This window comes from Rhinolophus sinicus, linkage group LG04 (assembly GCF_036562045.2).
Source record: "Rhinolophus sinicus isolate RSC01 linkage group LG04, ASM3656204v1, whole genome shotgun sequence".
NCBI classification, from domain to species: Eukaryota; Metazoa; Chordata; class Mammalia; order Chiroptera; family Rhinolophidae; genus Rhinolophus; species Rhinolophus sinicus.
In genome coordinates, this window is record NC_133754.1 from 87,588,596 (window position 1) to 87,615,581 (window position 26,986).

At 32.3% G+C, this 26,986-nt stretch overlaps 1 protein-coding gene across 11 annotated transcripts in view; it reads left to right on the forward strand.

Moving 5' to 3' along the window:
- The window catches only part of CAB39L (calcium binding protein 39 like), a 137,620-nt gene that overhangs the window by 50,765 nt on the left and 59,869 nt on the right, over positions 1 to 26,986 (forward strand). For 3 of the 11 annotated variants that reach the window (XM_019748037.2, XM_019748040.2, XM_019748039.2), the window contains 2 exons: positions 19,905 to 20,047; positions 22,769 to 22,933. In XM_019748037.2, coding sequence (XP_019603596.1) covers positions 19,946 to 20,047; positions 22,769 to 22,933 — 267 coding nt within the window. In that variant the 5' untranslated portion in view covers positions 19,905 to 19,945. The other 8 variants (XM_074329935.1, XM_074329936.1, XM_074329937.1 and 5 more) reach the window with 7 other exon arrangements.

Below are 26,986 nucleotides of genomic sequence, written 5' to 3' on the forward strand. Positions count from 1 at the left end.
GGTTCCTTCCTGCTCTGCAGCCTGGGGCAGTTGTCTTACTTTGTTTGTTTCCCTTCCCTCAGCAATTACTGGGCTGGGCTGCCTGGTGTCTAGTATCTGAAAACCATTGTTTTATATATTTTGTCCTGGTTTTTAGTTATGTAAGGCAGAAGAGTAAATTCAGTCCTGTTACTCTATCATATCCTGAAACAGAAGCCACTGTAATTCTACTTTTAATTCTTTGTTCAAATAATTTTTAGAAGAGTGTTTTTTATTTTTTCTATTTTCAAGTATTAATAGGGTTTTTAAAGGAACATTTGCTTATCTGTTGAAAAATTTTAAAGTAACTTCTAGTTCTTTTATCATCTTGTTTTCAGAGGATGAAGCTTGTACCATTTCTCTTTTGGAAATTTATTGATTTATTCGTGGCCTAATATGAGGTCATATGATTTTTTTGTGTGCATCTTTAAAAAATGGTGTTTAATAGAAATCAAATATAAACATACACACAATCATAAGTACTCAGTCTTACTTATATTTTAAATACCTTACCATTATTTTCTGGCTTAGTCATAAATTGCTGACATATCCCAATTTTAAAGTAACTTAAAAAAAAAATTAACCTTGTAATTATTCTAAGTGACCCCCCCACCCCCATAAAAATGCTGAATTTCTCCAATTGTACCAGAACTCTTTCGGTGTAGTCTTAGACCCAGTAAGATACTAGACACTTAATTCCTTTTAGTGATTTGGGATAATTTTCATTTAACATTTCTTTAACAATAGGAAATAAAACTGAATTTTACAAACTAATTGAAGGAATAATCAGCAAACTAATCTCTAGTCTTTTTATGCCTATTTTTTAGGTGTTAAAATACAAATTCCCTTATAATATATTTAAAATGTTAAAGTCTGCTTTAAATGAACCAGATTAAGATAATACATTTTTAAATATATGTATATGAAAATATATATTAAATATATGATATATAGATTAAGAAATAAAGCCAAGCTTTATTTGCTTATTTTTCTTAAGGGTTATAAACAACTGTTTAAAGATATTTACCTTTCACTTTAAGTTCATAGTCTTAGAGATATTTTAGTTCTGCAGAGAGTAAGATGAAAATAATAATAGGTCTAATAACTACTTCTGGCAGCTCTGTGAGACCTGGGAGATCTGTCATCAGAAGAGCGCAAGAATTTTGATTTATAACACATAGTAGGAGACAGAGAACCTGAAAATCTTTGAAGCTAAGGAACTGGAACAGAAAATTCCAAAACAGGCTCTGACTAGCATTTTCACAGAACCAGCATGTATTCCAAGCTGAATACATTGCCTCGTAATTCCAGATTCCTGCAAATGCCACCTAAACCTGTCACCAACCATCCCACTCAGCTTTCTACTTAATTCCTCATTCCCAAACCTTGCAGAAAGATCCATAATTTTAAGGTATTTTATTCTGTAATTATACATGTTTAATACTTTTAAAAAGTGTGTGTTTGTGTAGCCTTTAGCCTTCTAAATTTTCGTTGATGAGATATTTTGCATCCTGATAATAATGCTTGTATGTGTGAGAGGAGAGGGCACTTTCTAAATAAGTAATTACATTTGGTTTGCCCATGAATGGTATGCGCTGCTCTATTTATTATTTGTGGTGTCAGTGCTTTTCTATGTTCTTTATAGTTTACCTTTTATAATTGCAGATGTTAGTTATAAGTTTCAAAATATACCCTATTGAAACATACATTAAAATTTCACTTAAAATTAAATTGGGAATAATTCTAAAATCTTCCTTGCTTTTGAAAGCTCAAGATTAAATTTTTTGAGTCTTAAAATCTCAGGATAAAATTATTTGAGTATTTACTTGCTACACTTTCTTATTATGATTGGGAATAGCATCTTCCCTGAGGAACTGATATATTAGCAGATTAATGTGTTATTACCACTATCAACACGCCTTTGTTGGAAACCTTTATTTACATTTTTAAAACAAGATGGTCAGGCCAGTTTAATCTGTTGACAAAACCCCATGCATAAACAAATATAGGATTTAAAGGGAAAGGATGTGATGAGGAAAAATGTTTTGTTTATATCCCTAGACTTTTTTTGGCCAAGAATGAAATTTGCCTCAGCTTAATTGCTTTACACACATTCTTGTGACGTTGTACAAGTGGGAGACAGGAAGAAAAAGAGGGAGCTAGGACTGTTTGGTATGTATCTAAAAGTGTGTGTTAGAGAGGGAGAAGAGAACGCATAAGCAAGCTGGTTTGACCAGAAACAGAACTGCCTGTGACAGATTAAGAGACAAGCAAGGCTTGGAATCTGAGAGCGAGCAAAGAGAGTGGAAATTTACAGCTGCCCTGTGTGAGTGTTCAAGTGATCATTTTCTGCTAACGTTTTTCCGGTGGTAACTGTTACTTTTCAAAGAGAGACAGAAAGTCAAAAGGGGATTGTGGAAACTCTTTTCTCTGCCATGCTTTGGTAATAGGAAGCACCCTCTATTGAATGGAAGATAAAGGCTACTTCATCTAAAGTGCTTTGAGCCCAAGAGAGAGCTGTCTTCAGCACCTCACCATGTGTCTACTTTTTGTTGCTTAGACAAGCCTGGACATTTCTATAACATTTGGTGAGTATCAACCAGGTTATAGAAATGGAGTTAACATGGTAAACTTTAGTTTTTGTTGAGGTTTTATAGTTATTGTTTATGTATTTATTTTAAATTGTGTTGATACCTTGTTTCTTTGTGCATGATAAACTGCTGTTACTAGGAGAGGTTTAAAAAAACAACTACAAAACAATACTTCTCTGTTGCCTACGGCACTTGAACCACTACCAACTATTTTGTGTCCATGAAATATCTTATTTTAGAAATGGGTTTTTATTTACAAAGAGTTTCCAAAAATAAAAAGAATGGCAGTATATCATTTTTCATGTTTCTCTTTCAACTGTATGAAAATTCAAAAGTTATCTCTGTCTAGTGGCAGTAAGTTTAAAATTATTGTTTTGATGTTTGGTAATATCAATTATCATAAATTACAACATTCCCTTATGATTCAAATAGAAATGTTAATGATATCATTAATTAAAAGGATATATAATTTAAATATTTGAATGCTTCTGTTAGATCCAGTAACACACGATTTTTTTCAAAGTTCTGTAATGAAAATGAAAATTAGACAATTTGCATATCAAATTTACCATTGGATGCAATGCAAATGCACATGGATTTTAAATTAAGGAATAAAGCAGTTAATTTTGTTCTTATAGCTGATAACCAAGCTCTCATATAATGTTGGTCTGCTGATGAACTAGTATAACCAGATGCATATGTAAGCAACAGAGCAGAAAAAAATAAAAGTAAACTCTTAAAATATGCATTCACATTCCAATACAAACTTAAAATAGGAAATTATATGCTAATTTTATACATGTCTTTTTAAAGGCATCAGTGGAAGGCATGTAGTCATTCCTTTGTGGGAGGAAGGAAGTATATATATTGTTAGCTGCTAAACTGAGTCATTGCATAAAGATGAACCATTTCTAAGCAAAGTTTCTATTCTACTCTTTGCCAGCCTCAAAAAATGTGCCCTTATTGATTCAAGTGAGTCCTTTAAGACAGAAGAACTTAGCAAAGTGTCAGCAAGTACATTAAAAAGATTTGTACCCTAGATATAACATAAAATGGCTGTACTTTCTCTAATGCTTCCTTTATGTGTGCAGAAGCCTGTAGAACAGGTTTTGTTTTGTGGTGTGTTTTTTTTCTTTTCTTTTTTTTTTTTAGCCTGTTGATCTATGTATAAGAAGAAACTCAGCTGCTTTTCTGGACCAGTATCTTGCACTTGAAGTCAAAAATAAATAAAATAGTGATAATATCACAAACCAACTTTTACTTCTTTAAAGAATTTCCCACACTCAGTCTTTCTTGGACTGATGGAGGATTGTACACAGCTTCACAATCTTCAAAATATTCTTTTATTTTAATCTAGTAATTCATTGGTATTACCTTAGCTGGTGGCACCATTTATTAAGCCCTTAGGGACATAAATGTAGAAATAAAGAATAAGTCATCTGCAGTTTACAAATGTTTTGTACTTGGGCAGTTTGTTTGTGAGTGGGTTGTTGGGAATTCGAGACCTATCTTCCCTGGGAAACAATTTAACAAATGATTGTTTGGCTTTTATTATAGCCCAAGAATATATTTTATTCACACAGTAGCAAAACCATCACCATCCTGAAAAATATTAGAAAATCAATTCTAGTGATGAAGCTACATATAAAAACAATTACATTCAATAAATCATTATCTTTATCTTAAATATTAATGCTTGAAGAATAGCAAGTTTAGTAAGAGATGGATGTGTATTTGGAAAGATGCTTATAAATAGGATTTCTAGTTACTTTTAAGAGCTTTCAAGGTTCGTTGCACTGTATCTGAGACCTAGGCATATTAAAATCAGTGCTTTTTCTTTTCCTCGCTACAGGAGTATTTCTAGCCATTGCTCTTATGCTTATTAGCCATTTCTGAGGTCTAGTCCAGTGTCTGGCACATAAGTAGGTACCTAATAAATAGCTACTAGATAAGGACCAAATTTTTTTTTTAGTTCATGAAAATGGAACTGAGTAATTTTTTGACAGTATTCCAAAAAAGAAAAGGGATTTAGGGACACACAGTTTTCATAATGAGAAAAATGGCCTGACAAGAATTGATTTAATTGTGAGATGCGAACAAAGCAATAGGCATATTAGGAGAAAAAGAAATGACCATAGTATAACTTGGCAATCCTGAATGAGTAGGCATGGTGATGAGGGGAGGCAAGAAGCTAGGTATCCTGAGTACAGGAGACATTCTGAAGAAAAGTATCAACTTTAATTCAGAAGAAATGTATTTGCATATGTGTACTAGGACCCATACTAAGAAATGTGGTCTATTTGGAAATCTCAAATTAGGTTGATCCAAATTAAGGTTAGTTACACTGGCCCTCTCAGTTCCTCTAAAGTGCCAAGATATAAAATTTAAAAGTTAGTAATGCAATAAACAGATATAGTAAAATAATTAATGATGAAATAAACAATGCAATGAATGCACTTATCTTGGATGATTTTTAGTGGCAGAAAATCTTTTCCATTTGATCAAAAAAACTTTCTTTGTTTATTTAAAAAAAATAGTAAACCTACCACCACATTTAAAAAAATCAGAAAAGTTCAGGAATTACCATTCTTTTATGTGGCAAATCATAATTAAAAAGTAATGATTATGAGTAGTCCTAGATGGCATATAATAGGTGCTTAATAAATATTTGTTGATTGAATGAAATAAGGTAAAATAGTTTGGACAGTTTTTCATTTCTGAGATATAGATGTCTGTGTTTACGTGTACATGTACACATATTTAAAATATAGCTTAAAGATAATATTTACTGATATTTAGCAAGGAAAAAGGCTATTAAAACTATATTAGCATGCTTTTTAATTATGTTTCTTAGTATTCCATCGGTAATTTTAAAAATTGGCTTAAACTGAAATCTTTACTGCTTCTAAATGAGTTAGTATACTTTTCAGTAACTCATATGTCTTAAATTTCTAGCAGAAACTCATCTAAGTCTTCCAAATTTGGGAGGATGAAAGGTTATGTTAACCAACCCACCCAGAAACACTGTGCAAACCTGAAAGTCTATCAGCTATGAGCTATCTTCCGCTAAGTTACATTCATTTCTACTCTCCCATATAAATCTTTTTATAGATTGACAGTTCATAGGCACAGGGGCTTACTGAAGCTATGAAATAGTTATATTTCACTCTATACTATAAACCTTGTCTTACTACCAATAACAGTATGAATCAAAATTTGATGATTTTTATGGCTATTATGTATGTGTTTAAAGGAAAGACTAAAAAACTGAATTTTGAGTTTCCCTTGATAATTCTGTTATGAAGAATAACCACTGTGAATTTCGGAGATCTGAAGTTTGACTGTAGTTACTAGGTTTTGAAAATACTGACCTAACTTTGGATCTTTGCTATAAATTGAGATTGTGAAATTCTAATATGAAATTATCATTCATTGACAATCAATAACTAAAAGATGTAGAAAATTTTAGCTCCAACAAATGACTGGAGTTGTCAACAGAAACTTACTATGAGCCTAATGAATGAAGTTATTGGTTGTTTTTTTCTGGAACAGTAATCTAGTAGGTTATTATTCATAACAATAAGTTATTGTATGTCTTATTAACTTCATACATTCATTCTATTTTTAAATTATTTCAGTGGTTAAAATATATTATAATTAAGGAGCATTTCCCAAGGACATGTGTTTCTCTTAGAATTGTACACTTGAAACCTATATAATTTTACTAACCATTGTCACTCCAATAAATTTAATAAAATAAGTTCAAAAAATAGATTTTATTCTGATATAAGTCTGATCAAGGCTTCCTGATGAATGAGGATGTATTAAAAAAGCTTCTCACAAGTTTTCCATTTCTATATAAATTGTCCATATTTAGAAAATGTCTGTCCTTCAAATTCTATTAGTAAAACTTATAAAAACAAAATAATTCTTAGTCATTTTGAACTGAGAAACAGGATGATCAGTGAAAGTCTTCATTTATACTTTACTGTCTACTGATTTCCACTTATTTCTATTGCTACATAAGTACAAAATTCAATTGTGATGCCTTCTAATTACAATTAGGATGCATATTTTAAAGTGGAATAGTTGAAGGGTAGAAGACATTGATTGGAAGATACTTTGAATATATAATGTGCTTTATAATGGATTTGGTATCATATATATATAAAACTATAATGATATGCTTTGTAATTTATTATCTCTGTGATGGCAATTCCAAATTATGAATTTGTGGAGGGGTGGGGAGAGGCCTACTTGAATACAGCAAATGCAGTAGAGCGTTTAGGTATACTTTTTTTATTTTAAAATTTATACTCAATCAAATGTACCCATTTTAAGAGAAGAGTTCAATGAATATTGACAAATGTATACACTCATGGAACCTTCCATCCCGTTTTAAAAAATGAATCTTATAGGCCTATTGCCAGAAACGCTCTTTTTTTAAAAAATTTTATTGGGGAACATTGGGGAACAGTGTGTTTCTCCAGGGCCCATCAGCTCCAAGTCATTGCCCTTCAATCTAGTTGTGGAGGGTGCAGCTCAGCTCCAAGTCCAGTCACCGTTTTCAATCGTTAGTTGCAGGGGGCAGAGCCCACCATCCCACGCGGGAATTGAATTGGCAATCTTGTTGACAGCAGGTGCTCTAACCAACTGAGCCATCCAGCCGCCCCTCTAGAAGCTTAGTGGCAGCTCGTTGTCTTCAATCTAGTTATGGAGGGCGCAGCTCACTGGCCCATGTGGGAATCAAACCAGCAACCCTGTTGTTCAGAGCTTGCACTCTAACCAACTGAACGCTCTTTTGATTATATTATTTTTATCTGAGTCCTATTTGGAATACAGATAAAAGAATGGTAATTCCTGAATTTTTCCAAAATTTTTTTAATGTGGTGGTAGTTTTATTTCATTATTTTTAGTTTAAGAGAATGTACCTTGTTCTTAAGTTTAAATTAGCAAGCTCAAAGAAACAATTTTTGAAATGTTCCTCTGTCACTCATTGTTGATTGTAAAATAAACTTTCATGAAGGGAAGAAGGCTAATTTTTGAGTTGGCTTTCTTACAGTGAGTTAGCAGTTTGGTTATACTTTTTATGGTTTTACCTATGGAAATTTGAAATTTTTCTTGGCTTCAGAGATAAATTTCTCACTCGCTTGAACTTTGATGGAAATCTTTGAAATTAGAACTATTATTGGACAGCACAGTTGGAGGTTAGACATAAAGGCCTAGAAATAGTCATTAGCCTCCTACAGATGGATATTTATTTACTCCCCTTTAAAACATTTTAAGGGATAACAATGAGGGCATTTAATGCCGAAATGACCTCTTCCCCTAGCTTCCCCATTTTTCTCCGGCTTCAAACACTCCTCTCCACTTATGTCACTGAAGATATTCCAGTGACTGACTCAAGCGATTGATTTGGGCCGTCTTTAATGGCATTCACACATAAGTTAGAAACATGAAATATTTTACTGTGTATTAGGAAAGGGAATGCTGCCAAAATCTACAAAATCTACAGAGACTGAGTTCCCGGGGAGCAGAGCTGAATAACCTTTTTTGGCTTTTCCTCCAGAATCTGAGCCAAGTACTACTCTTTATGAAATTTCATAGCCAAAGTAACAGAAATCATATTTGTCTGACTAATGCTTTGAAAAGACATGATGATCAGATATTCCACAGTCTGAATTTTTAAAAATGGTTGTTTAGTCATTAAAAATGTCATTTATGAGAAGGTGTTTCCATTATAAAAGCATTTGCATGATCTATTAACTAAAGTTTGGAAAAAACAGAAAATTTGAAGGAAGAAGAAAATTATTCACAGCCAACTACCCAGAGGCAATTACTGTTAATTTTTTAAAATCATTTTTTCTATTCATAGGTTTTGTCCATTTGTGTGTGTGTGTTTTACATAATTGTAGTTATTCTCTGTAATATGGGATGCTGTTTTTAACATTTCCATTTTTTTTTTCAGATTCTTTATAAACATTTTCATAGCCATACACTGTATTTCATCAAACCAAAAAGACTTTGGTTTAAGGCATATACTTTATGTACCACAAAGAAAGAAAAACAAAACTCCCAGTTACTATAAGGTCCCATTAATTGTAAGAAGTAGAATTAGTTCTAAGTTAGAAGTTGTAAACATTTAAAGTTTCTAGATCCATCTTGCCATATTATTGTCCAATTTATTTCCCACCAGTAAGAAAAGAAAGGGCCTGTTGCATCTCACTATCAATAGAATTGAATTTTCTCAAAACAACAATAAAAAACTTTGTATATGAGGCAAAGTAGTTTTTCACTTTGAGTTTGCATTTTTTTTATTATAGATAATAAATAAATATTCTATGTGTTTAACTGTATTTTTTCCTTTGTTGTTTTCCATTATCTACATATTATTTCCTTAATAGTTTTCTTAATTCATCTTAAGAAATATCCTTTTATAATGATATTAGCCCTCTGTCTTTTGTATTTATATCACAGAATTCTCTTATTTGTTGTTTGCCTGTAATTTTATTATTTCATCCATTAAAATTAAAAATTTTATTAGATTTGTAGCATATTTATATTAACTCTGATTTGTCAGTCTTTTTCTTTGAGATTTATTTCATCACTTCTAATATTAGAGAAATTATTTTACATACAGAAATTTGAAAGTCACTTATATTAATTTCTATATCTGGGCTCTTTTGTTCTATTGGTCTGTTTTTCTTGTGCCCCTGTTTTACTTATAGTACATTATAACACTTTTAATTCCATTCCCTCCTGAGTAATCTTCGTTTTTATAATTTGTTGTCCGTGCATTTTCAGTATTCTTAATTTAGTTACCAAAAATTTTTGGACTTGTGACTGGAATTGTTTCAAATCAAGAACTTTTGGAATAATGGACATTTTAATAATATTCAGTTTTTCTATTAAAAAACAGGATCGGTTTTTCTACTCAGACCTTTTCTACCTTAGTTATGTGGGTTTTCCCACACAATCTCTTTATTGTTTCAGGAAAGAAGAAATGTGCTCATAATAAATGAAGCAGAAAAACACCAAGATGGAAAAAATTTAAATGTATTACAAATCTCATAATTCAGATAATACCATTAACATTAGCTGAGCCACATTTTCGAAATCGTTCTGTGGTTATATACAATTAGAAGGACGGCTTGCTGAAGGATCAAATAGATAAAATGACACATCTTGTATATCACTAACTACAACTTTGATTTGTTAGTTTTCTACTTTAGGAATAGTACTTAACCTTATTTTGGATTATCACTGTCAATTTTCCATAGTGATATATTCTTTATTTTTAAGTTTTTATTTTGAAATAACTATAGATTCACATGCAGTTATAAGAAATAATACAAGGAGATTTTGTACCCTTCATCCAGTTTCCCCCTATAATGACATCTTGCGTAACTATAGTCCACTATCACAATGAGAAAATTGACACTGATAACAATTTACAGACCTTATTTAGATTTCACTGGTTTCACATGCATTCTTTTTCCATGTGTATAGATATATTTATTTGCAGTTATATCATATAATTAGTTTCATGTGAACATTACTACAGTCAAAACACAGAAGAGTTCCATTGCAAGGATCTCGTCTACACTTTTTTAGCCACAGCCACCTCCCACCCTCAGCCCTCCATAACCCTTGACAACCACTGTTCTCCATCTTTATAATTTTCACATTTTAGAAATATGGAATGGAATCATTCAGTATGTAACTTCTTCAGGTTGACTGTTTTCACTCACCGTAATTCCCTGGAAATCCAAGTTGTTGAGTATATCAATAGTTTGTTTCTTTTTATTTCTGAGTAGTAGTCTATGGTATGGATGTATTACAGTTTAATCATTTGCCCATTGAAGTACATCTGGGTTGTTTCCAAATTTTTTCTATTACAAATAATGGTGCTGTGAAAATTTGTGTACAGGTTTTTGTGTGAAAATTTAAGTTTTTCATTTCTCTTGTGATTGAAGCCTTAGAGTGCAGTAGGTTGTATGGTCATCATATGTGTCGTTTTGTAAGAAGCTGCCACATTCTTTTTTAGAACAGTTATACCATTTTACATTCCCACTAGCAATGTATGAGTAACCCAGTTTTTTTGCATCCTCAGCAGCATTGGGTGTGTTATCACTTTTTTTTATCTAAGTCATTTTGATATGTGTGTTATAATATCTCATTGTGGTTTCAATTTGCATTTTCCTAATGGTTAATAATGTTGAACACCTTTTCACAAGCTTATTTGCCATCTGTATATCCTTTTTGGTGAAATGTTTGTTCATGTCTTTTGCCCATTTTCCAATTGGATTTTCAGTTATTTTACTGCTTGGTTTTGAGAATTCTTTAAATATTCTAGTTACAGGTGCTTTACTGGATATGTGTTGGTTATGTGGGTTTTAAATATGCTATAATAATATACTTTTATATTTAACTTTTTAAAATTAAAGTTTTGTAGTTTTTTTCAAGTATAGATCTGGTTGTAGATATTGTATGTAGAATGGGATATGTTTTTCATTCTGTTTTCTAACTAGTTATTGCTTATGTATGAAAGTTAGTAGTTTATGTATATTTATCATATATTTGAATATTCAGCTCCTATTAAGTCCATAGGTTTTTCAGTTGTTCATCTTAGGTTTTTGGTGTATATAATAATATTGACTGTGAATTACAGATTGTCATATCTTTCCCAAATTTTGTACTGATTTCTGTTTTATATTTTAATGCATTGATCAGAACATAAAATAATGGTGATATGATAATAATTGTCTTTGTTTGCACCTCTTTTTAGTTATAATACCTCCATTCACAATGATTTTTTTTTTTATTGAGCTGAGATATATATATATGCGTATCTCTATAGGATGACTTTTTGTCATTGACTGAAATAATTTTTATTTGACTTATTGATGTAATTAATTAGACTCACTAATTTCCTAATATTAAATAATCTGATTTGATACATTATTCTGTAAACATAGTCTTTGATTTTTATTGACAAGCATTGTATATACTTAGGATCTACATTAAACATATTTTAACTGAGAATAATTTAAATTACTTCCCTAGTAACTCTTGTTCCCATTTCCGTCAATAGCTATTCTAAACTTATTTCTTTCCTTAAAATCCCTATCATACTCTGTTCTTCATCTCTGTCCAGCAGTGACTTGTTCTTCTACTTAGCAGAGAAAATCAAGGTCACAAAATAAAAATAGATATGTAATATAATCTTTATTTTACCCAACATATATAAAATGTTTTTCAGTTTATAAAGGAGATTGACATATATGTTTATATATATTATATGTAATCTATAAATATATGTCCTATTACAATAATAATTAGATAATACAATGTCTACCCAGTGTGTGTGTGTGTGTGTGTGTGTGTGTTCTGGTTCTTAAGTGCTATTCTGGATTTACCACCACTTTGGAAGTTTGTAGAATTTCTCCTTAGTCTTAGAGTTCAGAAATTTTAGAATGTTCTTGGAGTGGGCGTTTTGCATTCTCCTTGTATATCCATTAGCTTACATAAATCTGAAGACATGTGCCTTTGTTCAGCTACAGGAAATTTTCTTTCATTATTTTTCTTTGTTGATTTATTTGTTACTATCTCTTTGTCAATTATCTGTTGTTTTTTCCCTTTAAGAATTCCCATTCAATCAATATTGGCTCTGCAGAGCTATTCTGTATTTCCGACCTTTCTCTAAATAGGTTCTTCTTTGTTTTTGTTTGTGTTTTGCTCTCTATTCCAGGAGATTTCCGTGGCTTGGTATTCAAATTGCTTATTTGTTTTTCAATTATATGCCGTTCTACCAGTTGGCCATTCTACTGCATTTTTATTTAGTCATGCATGTTTTAGTTCTAAGAATGTTTTCTTGTTCACTGTTTACTTCTTTCTCATAGCAGCCTGTTCTTATTTTATGGACATGATAACATATCATAATTTTTTTGGGGGGAGGGATATTAAATAAACAAATACATATATTTTTGTTTTAATGTCCTTCTCCCCCCTCCTCCTATGGGTTTGCTCTTTTTATCTGTATATTTCTCTTTCATTTTCTTGACTTTCCTCAAATGTTTGGTGATTCTTGATTTTGATTTATATTTTTTTAAAAAGGACTCTATTAATTAGTATCAGTAGCTGGTATGGCTTTCGTCAGCTACCTAAAGAAATGACCAAAGTAGAGAGATAGGAAATTTATAGAAAAAGAAAGTTTAAAAGCCAGTAAGTATATGAAAATGTGCTCATTCTCGTTAGTCATTTTGGAAATACAAATTAAGAGAATAATGGGGTAATCTTTTACAACTGACATATTGGCAAAAATTTTAAATTCTGACAGCCTGAACTGTGGAAAGGATGAAGCACAATTGGGACTCATACCAGTGAAAGTATAATCATTATAACAACTTGGGAAAGCAATATGTCCGTATCTAGTAAAGATGAGCATACTGTGTGTCCCCTTTAAATCCATTTTAGAGCAGTGAGTTTGAAACCTGAGCTTGTAACTCATTACCAAGTAGTAAAATCGATTTTATAGATAAAGATCAGCACTTTTCTTTTTAATAATGTAGAATAGAACGGTTAGAATAAAATAGAAAATATCCAGACAGCAAGTATTGTTTCATGAAACAATTGTATAATCCTTTTAGATGTTATTTTGTTCTGGGTCACAGTGTAAAATACATTCCATACTATAAGTCACTCTAATAAAAGGTTGAAACCACTGCCCTAGAGAAATTCTCATAACAAATGTACAAGTACAAATGCAAAAGAATCTGTATTGCAATCATGCTTCTAATAGTAAACAGCTGAAAACAATTAGAACTCAGAGAATTGGTAAATAAATTGTGATATAATCATACACAGTTAAAATGGATGCAGTTAAAATGAATAAACTAGAGATTTCATGTTTTAACACAAATAAATCTAATATACATAGTGTTGAGGTGGGAAAAAGGAACTGATGGTGTGATAACCATTTCTATAAAGTTAAAGCATACACAGCAATATCATATATCGTCTCTAGATGTTAGTAAAAGAGTGAGAACATGTATAGGAAGGATAAATGATACATAAGCACAGTATGAGCCAGAGGGGAATAGGACAGGGAGTTGTACCAAGGGGGTTGCTTTGGTTGCTTTTAGTTTTTTAGGCTGGGTGGAAAATATAGAGGAATGTGTTACATTGTCCTCTGTTTCTTCTTCTATATGCCCCAAATATTTTATTTAAACTAAATTAAATTAAAATACCTAGGGGAAAAGTGGTGTTGAAGCATTTTGATTGTTTTGACTGTTTCACAATCCATTTTTGAGCCAACTGCTGTAGTCAGGGCAGTGAAAGGAATACTCCGGCCACACCCACCGGGTCACGTTCCCACCCTTTTGGAGGGTGGGGTGGGAGGTAGAGCAGGCAAGTCTATCACCAAAAGAAATGCAGACCAAAGAGTTACCAGAGATTTTATTTTTCTTCTACTTTTCTCATTCAGTTGTTTCTACTTCTGTTGTTATTATTTTCATCCCTCTTTTCTTGGAGATTTTGGGGGCAGTTTCCTTTTTAACTGATTTAGTTGAATTCTTATTTATTTTTCTTCCAACATGAGTGAATTATAATTGTAGATTCTCACCCTCCCACATGTCCTGCCAACAATATCAAGGCTCCCTTTCAAGAACAATTTCTGATTTTTAGCATTTATATTGTTGAACTCTTGCGGGCTTGATTCTATCTCATCTTTTTGTAGAATTTCTAGTAAGTGTACACAGTGTGTTAACATATAAATATGTTGGCTAGACATTTAATTACCAGGTTATAGACTTTCCCTCTCAGAACTCTGTAGCCTTTCTCCATGGCATTTAGTTTTATAGAAGTCCAAAGACAACTTAATTTTTATCCCTTTTTTGTTAAGGTCATTCTGTAGGAATGAGCTTTGAAAGAGGAATGTTTGTTTTAAAAACTACAGGACACTGAATTTAGGGTTCTCATCACTAATCTCAATGAGAAAAATCCTTTAAATGACCAGGTTTAGATCTTTTTTCTACTTAAGCTGTTACATCTTTGATTGTTGCTTCCACTCCACTTTTTAGTTTCTTTTGTTCTTGTTGTTGTCTTTCTTTACCTCCCCCTGTTGTTGTAATGTCTATTTTTATAGGATAACACTTTATCTCAATAATACTAATACATATGTTATATAAAATATATCCATCTCTCTCTTGTTCTCTTTCTCTCTCTCTCTCTACACACACACACACACACACACACACACACGGTATCTTCATCATTTTAGTTTTTTTGACCTTTTCTGGCATTCTGACTAAAACTTTTGTCTATGAGCCCTCTAAGACTTCTTCATTTTGCATTTCCTAGTTCAATGCCTGGCACATTACAGATGCTTGGTAAATATTTTCTGAATGAATAAATGTAGACTGACTAATTTTGTACCTTTTTGTGGTCCTCAGTCAATTTTCTATGGGGTCATTTCTGCTCTAAGCAGATTTGGATGATCATGCTGTATTGTGTGTGTATGGGGGGTACATGTGTGTATATAATATGTATGTGTTTTTGATATTTTATCTTGGCCAGCTCTGTTTTTGTCTAAATCCTTTTCTTTTTTCAATTACGTCTATTCTATCTCCTACAGAGAATTGATTTTAATTTTGGAAGCACCCTTTCCTGTCCAAGTCTATAGGGCATTTCTCTCTTTTCTTGTGCTGCCTTTTTATTTCTTTAAATAGAACCTACATTTTATTTTGTTTATTCTGTTTATTCACTCTTAAAAATGGAAAAGTACAACAGGGCCGGCGTCAGTCCCGGACGTTTGTGTGCTGCAGGGCTCACTGTCAGCAAGAGTGCTCAAGGGCAGGCAGGCAGACGTGTGAGGCCCCCACACAGCTCTCAGTGCCCAAGAGGTATTCATCCAGTGTCAGTCTGTTGGAAAAACATGGTATCTTCTCCTGTCACTGCTTCCTGCTTTGCTGAAAATTAATGTATGTTCTGAAAACTCGGAAGTAGCTTTTCTGTAAAAATCAGTACTACCAATTTATATCCAGAAGATAACATTTTTAGGACTCCTTCATTCCTTTTGTCTCTACCTTAAGCATTTTAGGTTTGACCATAATGGGTACGAGGAGTTAAAGACTCAGAATGACTATGGACAAGTGATGAATAACCTAGAGCCTATCAATTTAAAAATATGATGTTCCATCTTTCTTGAAGAACCCCCTCTTACGGTATAGAGGTTGCTCAAAAAATTAAAAATAGAATTATCAATTCTAATTCTATGTTTAGAATAGAATCAGCAATTCCACTTCTGGGTATTTATCTGAAGGAAATGAAAACACTAATTCAAATATATATATGTATCTATATCTATATCTATATCTATATTCATCGCAGCATCATAATATTTACAATAGTGAAGATATGAAAACAACTTAAGTGTCCATTGATGGATGAATGTGTACACACACATGTGCGTGCAGGATGGAATACTATTCAGCCGTAAAAAAGAATGAAATCTTGTCATTTGCAACAATATGGAGGGACTTTTAGGGCATTATGTTAAGTGAAATAAGTCAGACGAAGACAAATACCACATGATCTCACTTATATGTGGAATCTGAAAAACAAAAACACACCAAGTTTATAGATAGAGAGAACATATTGGTGGTTGCCAGAAGCAGGGGGTGGGAATGGATGAAATGGGTGGATGGGGTCAAAAGGTACAAACTTCCAGTTATAAAATTAACAAGTCATGGAGATGTAATAATAAATAAAATAAGCATTAACAAATAAGTATACTGTATCTGGGCTTTGGCAAAATTTTTCTTGATACCTTCATGAATGAAATGGAAAAATATGTGTTAAATGATAATGACTGAGTGAATTCATGGTTAGTTAAACTAAAAAACAAAAAACAAAAAAAACACACCTTAATTTACAGATAGAACAAATGATACCCAGATAAGGGTGATCACTTCTGAATAATAATGATCAGTTACCAACTCAGAACTAGATGGGGGTTTGAGTACCATGTTTAGCAGGTAGTGTTGAGTGCCAGTTGGCGCATTTCTTAAATGATAGGTGGGGTAAATGATTAGGGTGGGTTTACATGCAGTGACCAGCCCTGTTGCCCAAATGGTAGAAAGGGTAACCCCGAGTTTGAAGGTTATGGGGGCAGGTGTTCAGTCTGGGCGTGGAGTGGGGCTGGCCATGGTATGAAGAGAACAGCGCAGGCAGTAGGGTTTCACGTTAATTCGTAGGGGATCTGGAACTGCATAGTGTGAGAGTATGGGTTTTGAGTTCCCTCAAAATATTGGTCCCAGAATTGAAGAACAATGATCCTATGAAATTTTAAAACATTATTAAACTAATGTTATAGTTATTACAGTAAATAGGTACACTTAAAATGTGAAAATAATAAATTCAAAAAAAGGAATACTGAATTAAAGGTATTATATATACTGTGTGTTAATTCCTTCTGTTATATTATCCCATTGCTCCTAAAATGTTTGCTTTCTCCACTTAATAATCAGCGCCAATGAGCAAGGTGCCTGTGCTTAGTACTTACGCACACTGTTTATTGAGTGAGTAAGGGAATGAATAAATGAACGAACCATCAGGCAAATGAGATAATGAATCAGGAAATGCTGATGACTATTATATTAACATGGATATCCTGAAATCATTTGTAATTTTAGTAGAATTCACATTAGAATTAGCTTGTTACGGTGAGAACTAAGCAGAGCAATAGATAATGGACATGTCATATAATACATGATACCATGCCGTAATTTGTACTCTGTTTTAATGTCAGGGAGTACGAATTTAGTTGAAATTCCTACAATTGACTATCTTTTCCTCAGTGCAGTAAAACTACATGGAGAAAACTAGCAATTACACAAATGCATTTAGCCTGTAAAAATTTTTTAATGCTAAATATTTGAACATTGAATATTGAACATTCAAAGAAATTCACATTAAAAAAAAAAAAAACAGCATCCCTCCTAAAAACGTGACACAGTCTGTTTATCATCAAAATTTATACCAACGGTTTTGATTTCCAATTCATAACATATATGTATCCCATTGGAATTCTTGACCACAGACATACTACAGGAATTTATTCAAGGAGCCAGAAGTGTCTAGGACACTTAATTAAGAAAAAATTATATGTCAATTACTATGCCTTTCTCTATAGTAAAATAATTCATTAACGGACATGGAAGTTTTGTGATAATAGCAGCTAAACCTTATAGAGTATCTCACTTACACTAGGCCCTGTGCAAGGTATTCTGCATACTGTTAACCCTCACAACAACCCTAAAAGGGAGATGTCATTGTCCTCATTCACAGATAAGAACCTGAGCCTTAGAGAGATCACACACTGTGCCCAAGTTCACCCAGGTACAAAGCAACAGATTGCTTGCTCTGCCCAAGTATCCAATGATCGTTTTAGCACCCACCCCACCTCCACATTACATAAACTTTTAAATACACTCTGCCTTTATATTTATGTTTAGACCTGATTATTAAAGAAAAACCCAATACATCTTTATAACGTTATTTTTCATAAAGGGACAACACACAATGTTCTTCCAGTGCTTTCTGGTTTTGGTACCTTACACCATCCAGTGAGATTCACAGTCTTATCTTCACATACTTTACCTTTGAGTGTTCTGTCAACTTTCAGAATCAGCTTTAGAGGCTGACCGGGGTCCTTTAACATGCTTTGCAACTTATCCTTGCCTTGAAAGTGGACCAGTTCCCCTTCACACTCCCCACATTGGGAAGTTGAGGCATCCCTACTGAAAACAGCATCCCTCCTAAAAACGTGAAACAGTTTTTAAGTCTGTTTATCATCAAAATTTATACCAACAGTTTTGATTTCCACTTCATAACATATATGTATCCCATTGGAATTCTTGACCACAGACATACTGAAGGAATTTATTGGAAGGATACAAGGTCACTCATAGATCTAACAGAAATCCTAGGGAACCAGATTTAGGAAGTAGGAATCTTGGGGGATGAGGAATTGAGAACCATAGCCACAGACTCATATCTGGTTCAAGTGCTGCTATCAACTGGTGCATATGTTTGTGTATACACATTTATGTATAATATTCTTCATTGATTAATTGCATCATTATTAATAACAAAAATATTAGAAGAGATGGAATTAACCCAACTGTCCATCAATAAGGTATTGGTAAAATAAATTATAATAATTTAATAAGAACTTGCCAAATAATAATTACATGATGTATATGTATAAAAATATTGTAGATTTAAACGTGTACTTATAGAATGATATTCAAGATATAACAAGTGGGGAAAAGTTACAAAATACTATATTTTGTACTATTCTATTTTTGTTTTAAAATATATTTATTTTTATGTGTGTGGAAAAAATTCAGGAGGAATCGATACCGAACTCATAATAGTTGTCATCTCTGGGTAATTGGTTAATGGGAGCCTTTTGATTTATTGCATCATATTTCTGTAATGCTTGAAATATTTTTGCTGCTAAATGTAAAGTAAATGAATATGCCTCCACTAACTGGAGCCTTTACTTGGAAGATTTTCTCCGTACTACTTACATTTTTAGTATAAATAGGGCCATGACAGCCCTATTTGGCTTTCTCTGCACTATGTAAATAGATGTTCTCAAAACAAGGATTGAGGGGGCTGGCCCGGTGGCTCAAAAAAAACAAACAAAAAAAAACAACAAAAACAAAATAACCCCAAGGATACAAGGATTGATACTCTTTCCCCCACCCTCCTCATCCTCCATCATGGTAGTCCTCATTTCATCAGTGAGTATGGTCGGCTGAATATTGTAAGTAAACAAAGAACAGATTCTAAATAATTTTACATTGCAATTTTGTGATTGCTGTGGAGTAGCATGCTTTTAAATATTGCTTTATGTAGATCTTAATGCCACTTTAGTTTTACATGTTTTATCGATCATCACCATCGTCATTACTTTTTTCAGTCAAAACACCTAGTTTTAAATATCAGCTTGTTCTCCAAAAGTACTCCATTTCACATTCTTGCACAGTCCTTTTATTTCTGGTATAGAAAAAAATTTAAACTTTGAGGAAAAACTTTTAGGTAAACTTTTAACAATATTTTGTATGCATTTAAATTTGGCATGAAACTCATTTTAGTTTGATCAATTTTAAAGTTTCATATTACTGAACTGGGGTTATGAAAACTTATAAGACATTTTAGTGTAACAATTTAATCATGTTAAGAGTTACATTCATGATTTTTGTTTGCCTATTTGTTTGTTTTTAGCATTCCATATTGGAAGAAGAGATTTCTATAGGTGAAAAAAAATGCCTTTGTTTAGTAAATCACACAAAAACCCAGCAGAAATCGTGAAAATTCTGAAAGACAACTTAGCCATTTTGGAAAAGCAAGACAAAAAGACAGACAAGGTATGAGCTAAAACAATCACATTATTATTAAAATATATGTATTCCAAGACCAAAAACCAATGTCTGTGATGGGGCACATAGGGTCTCTATAAATACATTTAAATTGATTTCAGGTTTTATGAAGCTGATAATTGTTAAGCCTGTTGTCTTGAACTACTACCTAGAGCCTCTGACCAACCTTGAATCCCTCTGGACTCCATAGCTTAAAAATCTAAGGTGTTATATTGGTATATAATGTTACACTGGCAAGAAAGGTAAACAGTTTTTATTTAAAGATCAACTGATAGTTTCTACTACAGTGCAACCTCATTTTAACATTATTTAATGTTATATGAGGAAGCAGAGCTTCCTCATAGGAAGGTCTTTTTGGTATTTTAGTTATTCCCTTGGAGGGATGTTGAATGCTACATGTTTGATTTCTCTCTAAAGTGACTAGTTTATGGCAAGATTCAAGAAATCTATAAAATAAATACCTTTGACTGCACAGTATATTTCTGTCCCAGTGTATGATGCAATCTTATATTCTTGTGAGGATGTAGAAATATATTTCTCATCCTATGTCTTATAATAATGAAATATATTTTTAATTCTAGTGTATTTTGTAATAACAAGCCAAATAAGGATCCAAATAAAAAAAGAAATGACCTTCATCAAAGATTAAGTCTGAATGACAAAAAAGAGAAAAAGTTTAAAAAAATTAATGAGTTATTGTTATTAGTAATCAGGAAAAGGCTAACCAATTAAACCCACATTATATTCATATTACACATGTTCTACCATGGCAAAAATGAAAAATGTCTGATGATACTAAGTGTTGACGAGTATGGAAAGCAATAAGAACTTTCATTCACTGTTGGCTTTTTGAAACCAATTTAGTATGTTATCTGTTAGATAGGAGGGTATGCATATTCTAAAATCCTGCAGTTCCACTGCTAGATATAAACTCTAGAAATGTACTTGAACATGTGCCCAGGATGCATGTACAAGAATGTTCATAGCATTTTATTGTTCATAATAAACCCCAGTGGAAACAACCCAAATGTCCTGCCATCAATGGAATACTGTAAAGCAATGAAAATTGAAGACCTGCTGCCTACATGCAGCAGCATGGATGAATCTCACAAATATAGTGTTGAGTGAAAGAAGCAAATTATAAAAGAGTACAGGTGCTATTATTCCAAATCAGCAGAACTAGACTATATTGTTTTGGTATGCAAACATAGGTAAGAAAACTACAAAGAAAAGTAAATAAATGATTGTCATCTAAGATAAAATTATTTACTTTTAGCTTTTTAAAATAAAATAAAATTTTTATTTTTATTAAAATTAAAATTTAAAATTTAATTAAAATTAAAATTTTAAATAAAATTAAAATTAAAATAAATTTAAAATTAGCTTTTTAAAATAAAAAAGGAGTGCCTACTGAATGTTTTTTGTTTGTTTATAATTGTACAGTGTTCTTTCATCATAAACAGGACCTAAGAAGTGGTGTTTGTTTATTTGTTTGTTTGTTTATAGCCTGAAGAAGGGTCATTCAGGTAACTTCTGGTATGCTAAAAATGTTCTTTCTATTTCTTGTCCTGTGTTATGGCCACACAGGTGTTTGCTTTATAATTATTTTTGACTCTCTCCATATATATATGTTTAAAGTACTCTTCTGTGGGTAAGTTAAACTTCCAACCCTTAATAAATTAAGGTTTGCTTCTCAGATCATAAAATGTATCTGGAAATTATTTTTTGAGAAGTGTCCACAACTATGAATTATTTTTAATTATTTTGCTTTATTCTTATTCCCTTCTTCAATTATAATGATTAGAGTACTCTACTTAAAATAAAACTATGGTATATTTCTTTTAAAATAGTCAACAAATCAAATCATTAAGCTAATTGGCCTGTTCTCCTCTCCTCACCAGTGTTAATTAAAAAAATTTTTTATAGAGATATAATTCACATACCATATAATCCACCATTTTAAAGTGTACGAATTGGTACACTTTTAGTGTACTCATGAAGTTGTGCAACCGTCACCACTATCAAATTCCAGAACATTTTCATCACCCCAAAAAGAAACCCTGTACCTATTAGCAGTCAGTCATTCCTCATTCTCCCTTGCCAAGGTCCTATCACTAGTCTACTTTCTACTGCTGTGGATTTTCCTGTTATTCTTTAAATGTAGTGAGGTGGGGGTTTTTTTGTTTGTTTGGTTTTGTTTTTTTAAGTTTCATAGATAGCAAAAAAGGTAATGACTATATGTGAGGGAAAAGTAGATTGACAAAGAAAGTTTATGGGTTTTGACCTTATGATTTTATACCTAGTCCATTAAAAATCAGAAGAATAGGGTTTTATTGAAAAACCTTAGCAAATGCTTTAAATAAAAACTAGTAGCTACTGATAAGTCTTTAAAATGGAGTCAATTTAATTTTCAAGAGTTAAATTTAGAATTAATTACTAGCAAAGTTGACTGAGTATGGTTTAAGGGAAGATTATTTCAATTATGTTGACTAAGTAGAAATACTAGAGATTTTTTTTATATATATAAATAAATTCTAGTAGCTTTTTAAAATAAAACAGGAGTGCCTACTAAATGTTTTTTGTTTATAACTGTACAATGTTCTTTGATCATAAACAGGGCCTAAGAAGTGGTGTTTGTTTATTTCTTTGTTTGTTTATAGCCTGAAAATTTTTATTCTCTTAAATCTTAGCATACTTTTTGGTCACTAGGCTTCAGAAGAAGTGTCGAAATCACTGCAAGCGATGAAAGAAATTCTGTGTGGTACAAATGACAAGGAACCCCCAACGGAGGCTGTGGCACAGCTCGCACAAGAACTCTACAATAGTGGCCTGCTGGTGACACTGATTGCTGACCTCCAGCTGATAGACTTTGAGGTAAACTGTAAAAGTATTATATCTCTGCTTTTCAATTTTAAATATATATGACTATCAATATTTGACTTTAATTTTGTATTACTGTTTATTATTTAAAAACACAGTTTTCTAAAACTTCTAAAAACACTTTAATCTTTTTTTTAGACTCTATTTCATTTATTTCCATTCTGATCTTTATTATTTCCTTCCTTCTATTCATTTTGGACTATGTTTGTTCTTCTTTTCTAGTTCCTTTAGTTTTAGTGACATTGCTTATTGAGATTTTTCTTGTTTCTTGAAATAGAACTGTATTGCCATAAATTTTCCTCTTAGAACTGCTTTGGCAGTGTCCCATAGATTTGGGGTCATTGTGTTTTCATTTTCATTTGTCTCAAGGTATCTTTTCATTTCTTCCTTGATCTCATTATTAACCCATTCAGTTTTTAGTAGCATGTTAGTTGGCCTCCATGTGTTTGTGTGGTTTTCAGGGTTTTTTTTGTAATTGATTTCTAGTTTTATACCATTGTGATCAGAGAAGATACTTGCTATGATTTCAGTCTTCTTAAATTTATTGAGACTTGTTTTGTGGCCTAATATATGTTCTATTCTGGAAAATGTCCTATGTGCACTTGAGAAAAATGTAATTCTGCTGTTTTGGGTTGAAATGTCATAACAATATCAATTAAGTCCATCTGCTCTACTGTGTTTTTGTTTGTTTGTTTTTGTTTTGTAGCCTCTCATTTGAGACCACTGTGTCCTGGTTGATTTTCTGTCTGGACGATCTATCCATTGGTGTCAATGGGGTGTTAAAGTCCCTACTGTGACTGTATTAGTGTCAATTTCTCCCTTTAGGTCCATCAGTATTTGCTTTATATATTTATGTGCTCCTACGTTGGGTGCGTAGTTGTTCACAAGGGTTATATCCTCTTGTTGGATTGATTCCTCTGTCATTATGAAATGCCTTTCATTGTCTCTTGATAGAACCCTTGTTTTAAAGTCTATTTTGTCTGGTATAAGTATTGCTTCCCCAGCTTTTTTATTCATTTCTATTTGCATGAAATATCTTTTTCTATCCCGTTACTTTCAGTTTGTTTATGTCCTTCTATGTGAAGTGGTCTCTTGTATGCAACATCTGTATGAGTCTTATTTTTTTGTTTTTTTTAATCCATTCAGCTACGCTTTTGATTGGAGCATTTAGTCTATTTACATTTAAAGTAATTTTTGATAGGTAATTATTGCCATTGGTGTATAAAAGTAGGTAGTTATTGTTTTCTGACTGTTTTTGTAGTTCTTCTCTGTTCCTTTCTTATTCCCTTGCTCTCTTTTCTTGTGTGTTTAGGATTTTACAGTACTGTGTTTAGATTCCTTTCACTTTATTTATCTCTTGTAGATTTTTGGTTTGTGGTTACCATGTGTTTCCTATATACCTCAGTATTTTTATAGCAGTCTATTTAAAGTTGGTTGTTTAAGTTTGAACACATTCTAAAATCACCCCCTCCATGTTTATGTTTTTGTCATTATGTTTTACTTCTTTTGTGTGTATGTGTATTTTTGTGTCCCCTTAATTTATTGTTGTAGTTGATTGATACACTGCTTTTATCATGTGTTTGCCTTTGTCACAGAATTTTTTTTCTTTCCTGTATTTTCTTATTCATGTTTTTTATCTTTTCTTCTTAAAGAAGTCCCTTTAGCATTTCTTGTAATATTGGTTTAGTGGTGATGAAATTTAATTTTTTTGTCTGGGAACTTTAACTTTTTCTTAATAAAGCAAAAGGATATACAGTAATGAAGTTTGGTGCAGCTAGGTAGAAGGTTAGTGGCTAATAATAATAATAGATAATAGATGATATTTGTTGAGTGGTTGCTACATGTTGAACAGTTTTAAGTCCTTATCTCATTTAATTCTCAAAACAACCTTTGTGATTAGTATTATATTATTAGCCCCATTTTATAGATAAAGAACCTAAAGTTCGAAGATATTAAGTAATTTGTCCAAAAATCATTCAGTTACTAAGAGCCTAAGCTGGGATGCAACCTCAGTGTCTCCCAAACCTGTTCTTTTATTAAAATATTATAAAATATTTTACGTATTAAAATATTATATCAATGATTTAAGAAGCTTATTAAATGCTAGTAATGCTATGATATTACTGGCTAGGATATTTAATGCTAGGATATTTATCTCATTTTCAAAAGTTATACCTAATTTACCTAAATATTCAATTAAACTAAATAAAACCAAAACCTAGATACCTAAGTGGTGAATATGTATAGGCATTTTCTTATCTATTATATATGTAACTTAGAACAGTGATTTTTTAGTTAAAAAAAAAAACACAGTAAGTCAGGTTTGGGTACTGACTATTTCAACAGTAGGAATCTTGATTTGCTTGTTGTTTTGTTACTACTGTCAGACTTTTGATACTATCAGGTAAGTGCTTGGGTCTCCACTAATCCTCAGAGATAGAAGACAATGGAGATTTCTGAAGTAAATTGCTTTTAGTTTTGTCACTGAGGAAGTGAAAAGAAAACTAATTACAGTGATTTGACCAAGATAACATCAGGGCTCTTGGGATCTGTGGAAATACTAGCCCCAGGCTCTCTGGACTGTTTAGATTGGGGAAGATGTTTGACTGACTAGGACAGGACGCAGGCCGCAGGCAGGATGCAGGACGAGGAATGAAGAGAAAGACTCCTCTGGAAACGTGAAGCCAGCTGTGTTGGCTGGAAGCAGAACAGACTCAGGAACCCACCCAGCCCAGACTTCAACTCATCCTTCCTTTCAGACAGACACATCTGTCTTTTTTGATTTCCCTCTCGTATCTATTTCTCTCTTTGACATTTTCTGCCCAATCTCTTTTCCTGCTTTTTCCTTTTGCCAGACTTGCTCACTCTCCCTCCTATCTTACTCCCCATTTTCTTTTTAAAGTGGCCATATGTTGAATTTAAGTGTAGTTTCATCATTGTGTTTATATACTTTCATGTTTCTTTTATTTAGTTTAAAATGAGACATTGTGAACATTTATAGGTGCTGTGCACAGCGAAAATATACTTGACTTAGAATTAGAATTGTTTAGAGTCCCTGATCTGCCATTTGGTAGTAGCATAACCTCTTTGAGACTAAATTTTCTCATCTGTAAAGTAGGAATAATATGAACTTACAGCATTCTTTTAAATATTAAAGTAAATAAAACATATATACATATATGTTATGAAATAACATTATATACAAATGTAAAGTAGTATATTCTCATTTCTTCTCTTTTTTAAACTGAAGTTAAATGTAAGCCAGTTTTTTTTGTTATAACCCTTGATGTTTGTTTGCTTTGTTTGTTATGTTACTTTGAGAGTTCGTTGGTTGGTTACCATAGATGGGAAAAAGACCCGTGCTCTTGGATTATAGTATTATATTTTTATACATCTATTTTCTTCACATTTCCCTGAAAGCAGCAATGTATGAAGCTATTATCATCACTAATTAATGTTAGCTTGAGTTAGTTTATGAAATTAGCCCAATTTGCAGTTGGATGCCAGAAGGAATATGATCAAGGATGGTTATGTTTTGAAGACCGAGTCAGGGAAGAGATGTTGTCAGGCTGAGTGCAGTGACCTAGGGAAGACTTGAGCAGCCAAAGAGTAACATAGGCTCAAAGTGCTGTCCAGTAACTGGGGAAACAGGCACACACCAAAGGAATACTTTGGGTATCTCCCAACCTTGTTCAGCATTGGATTAGATAACAAAAGAGGAACAATAAACATGCAAATTTTCCTTATTTTACATGGTATACTGTAAATAAATAAATTTAGAGGGGACATTTGCTTAAAAATTATTTTGGGATTAAGAGATTCAGTTGTCTGAAAATTGACTTCTGTATTATCTAGTGGAATATACTTTTTTTTTCTGGAATCCTTGGGGGAAAAGAACTATCTTTCTGAATATTTGAATTTTCCATGTAGTTAAAGATTAACTCTTCAAATGAAGAGAGTAAAATAGATTACTTTTGTAGGTTACTTTACATTTTCTTTATAAAATGCATTATATACTTGCCCCCGCTCCTTAATAATGTACTATAG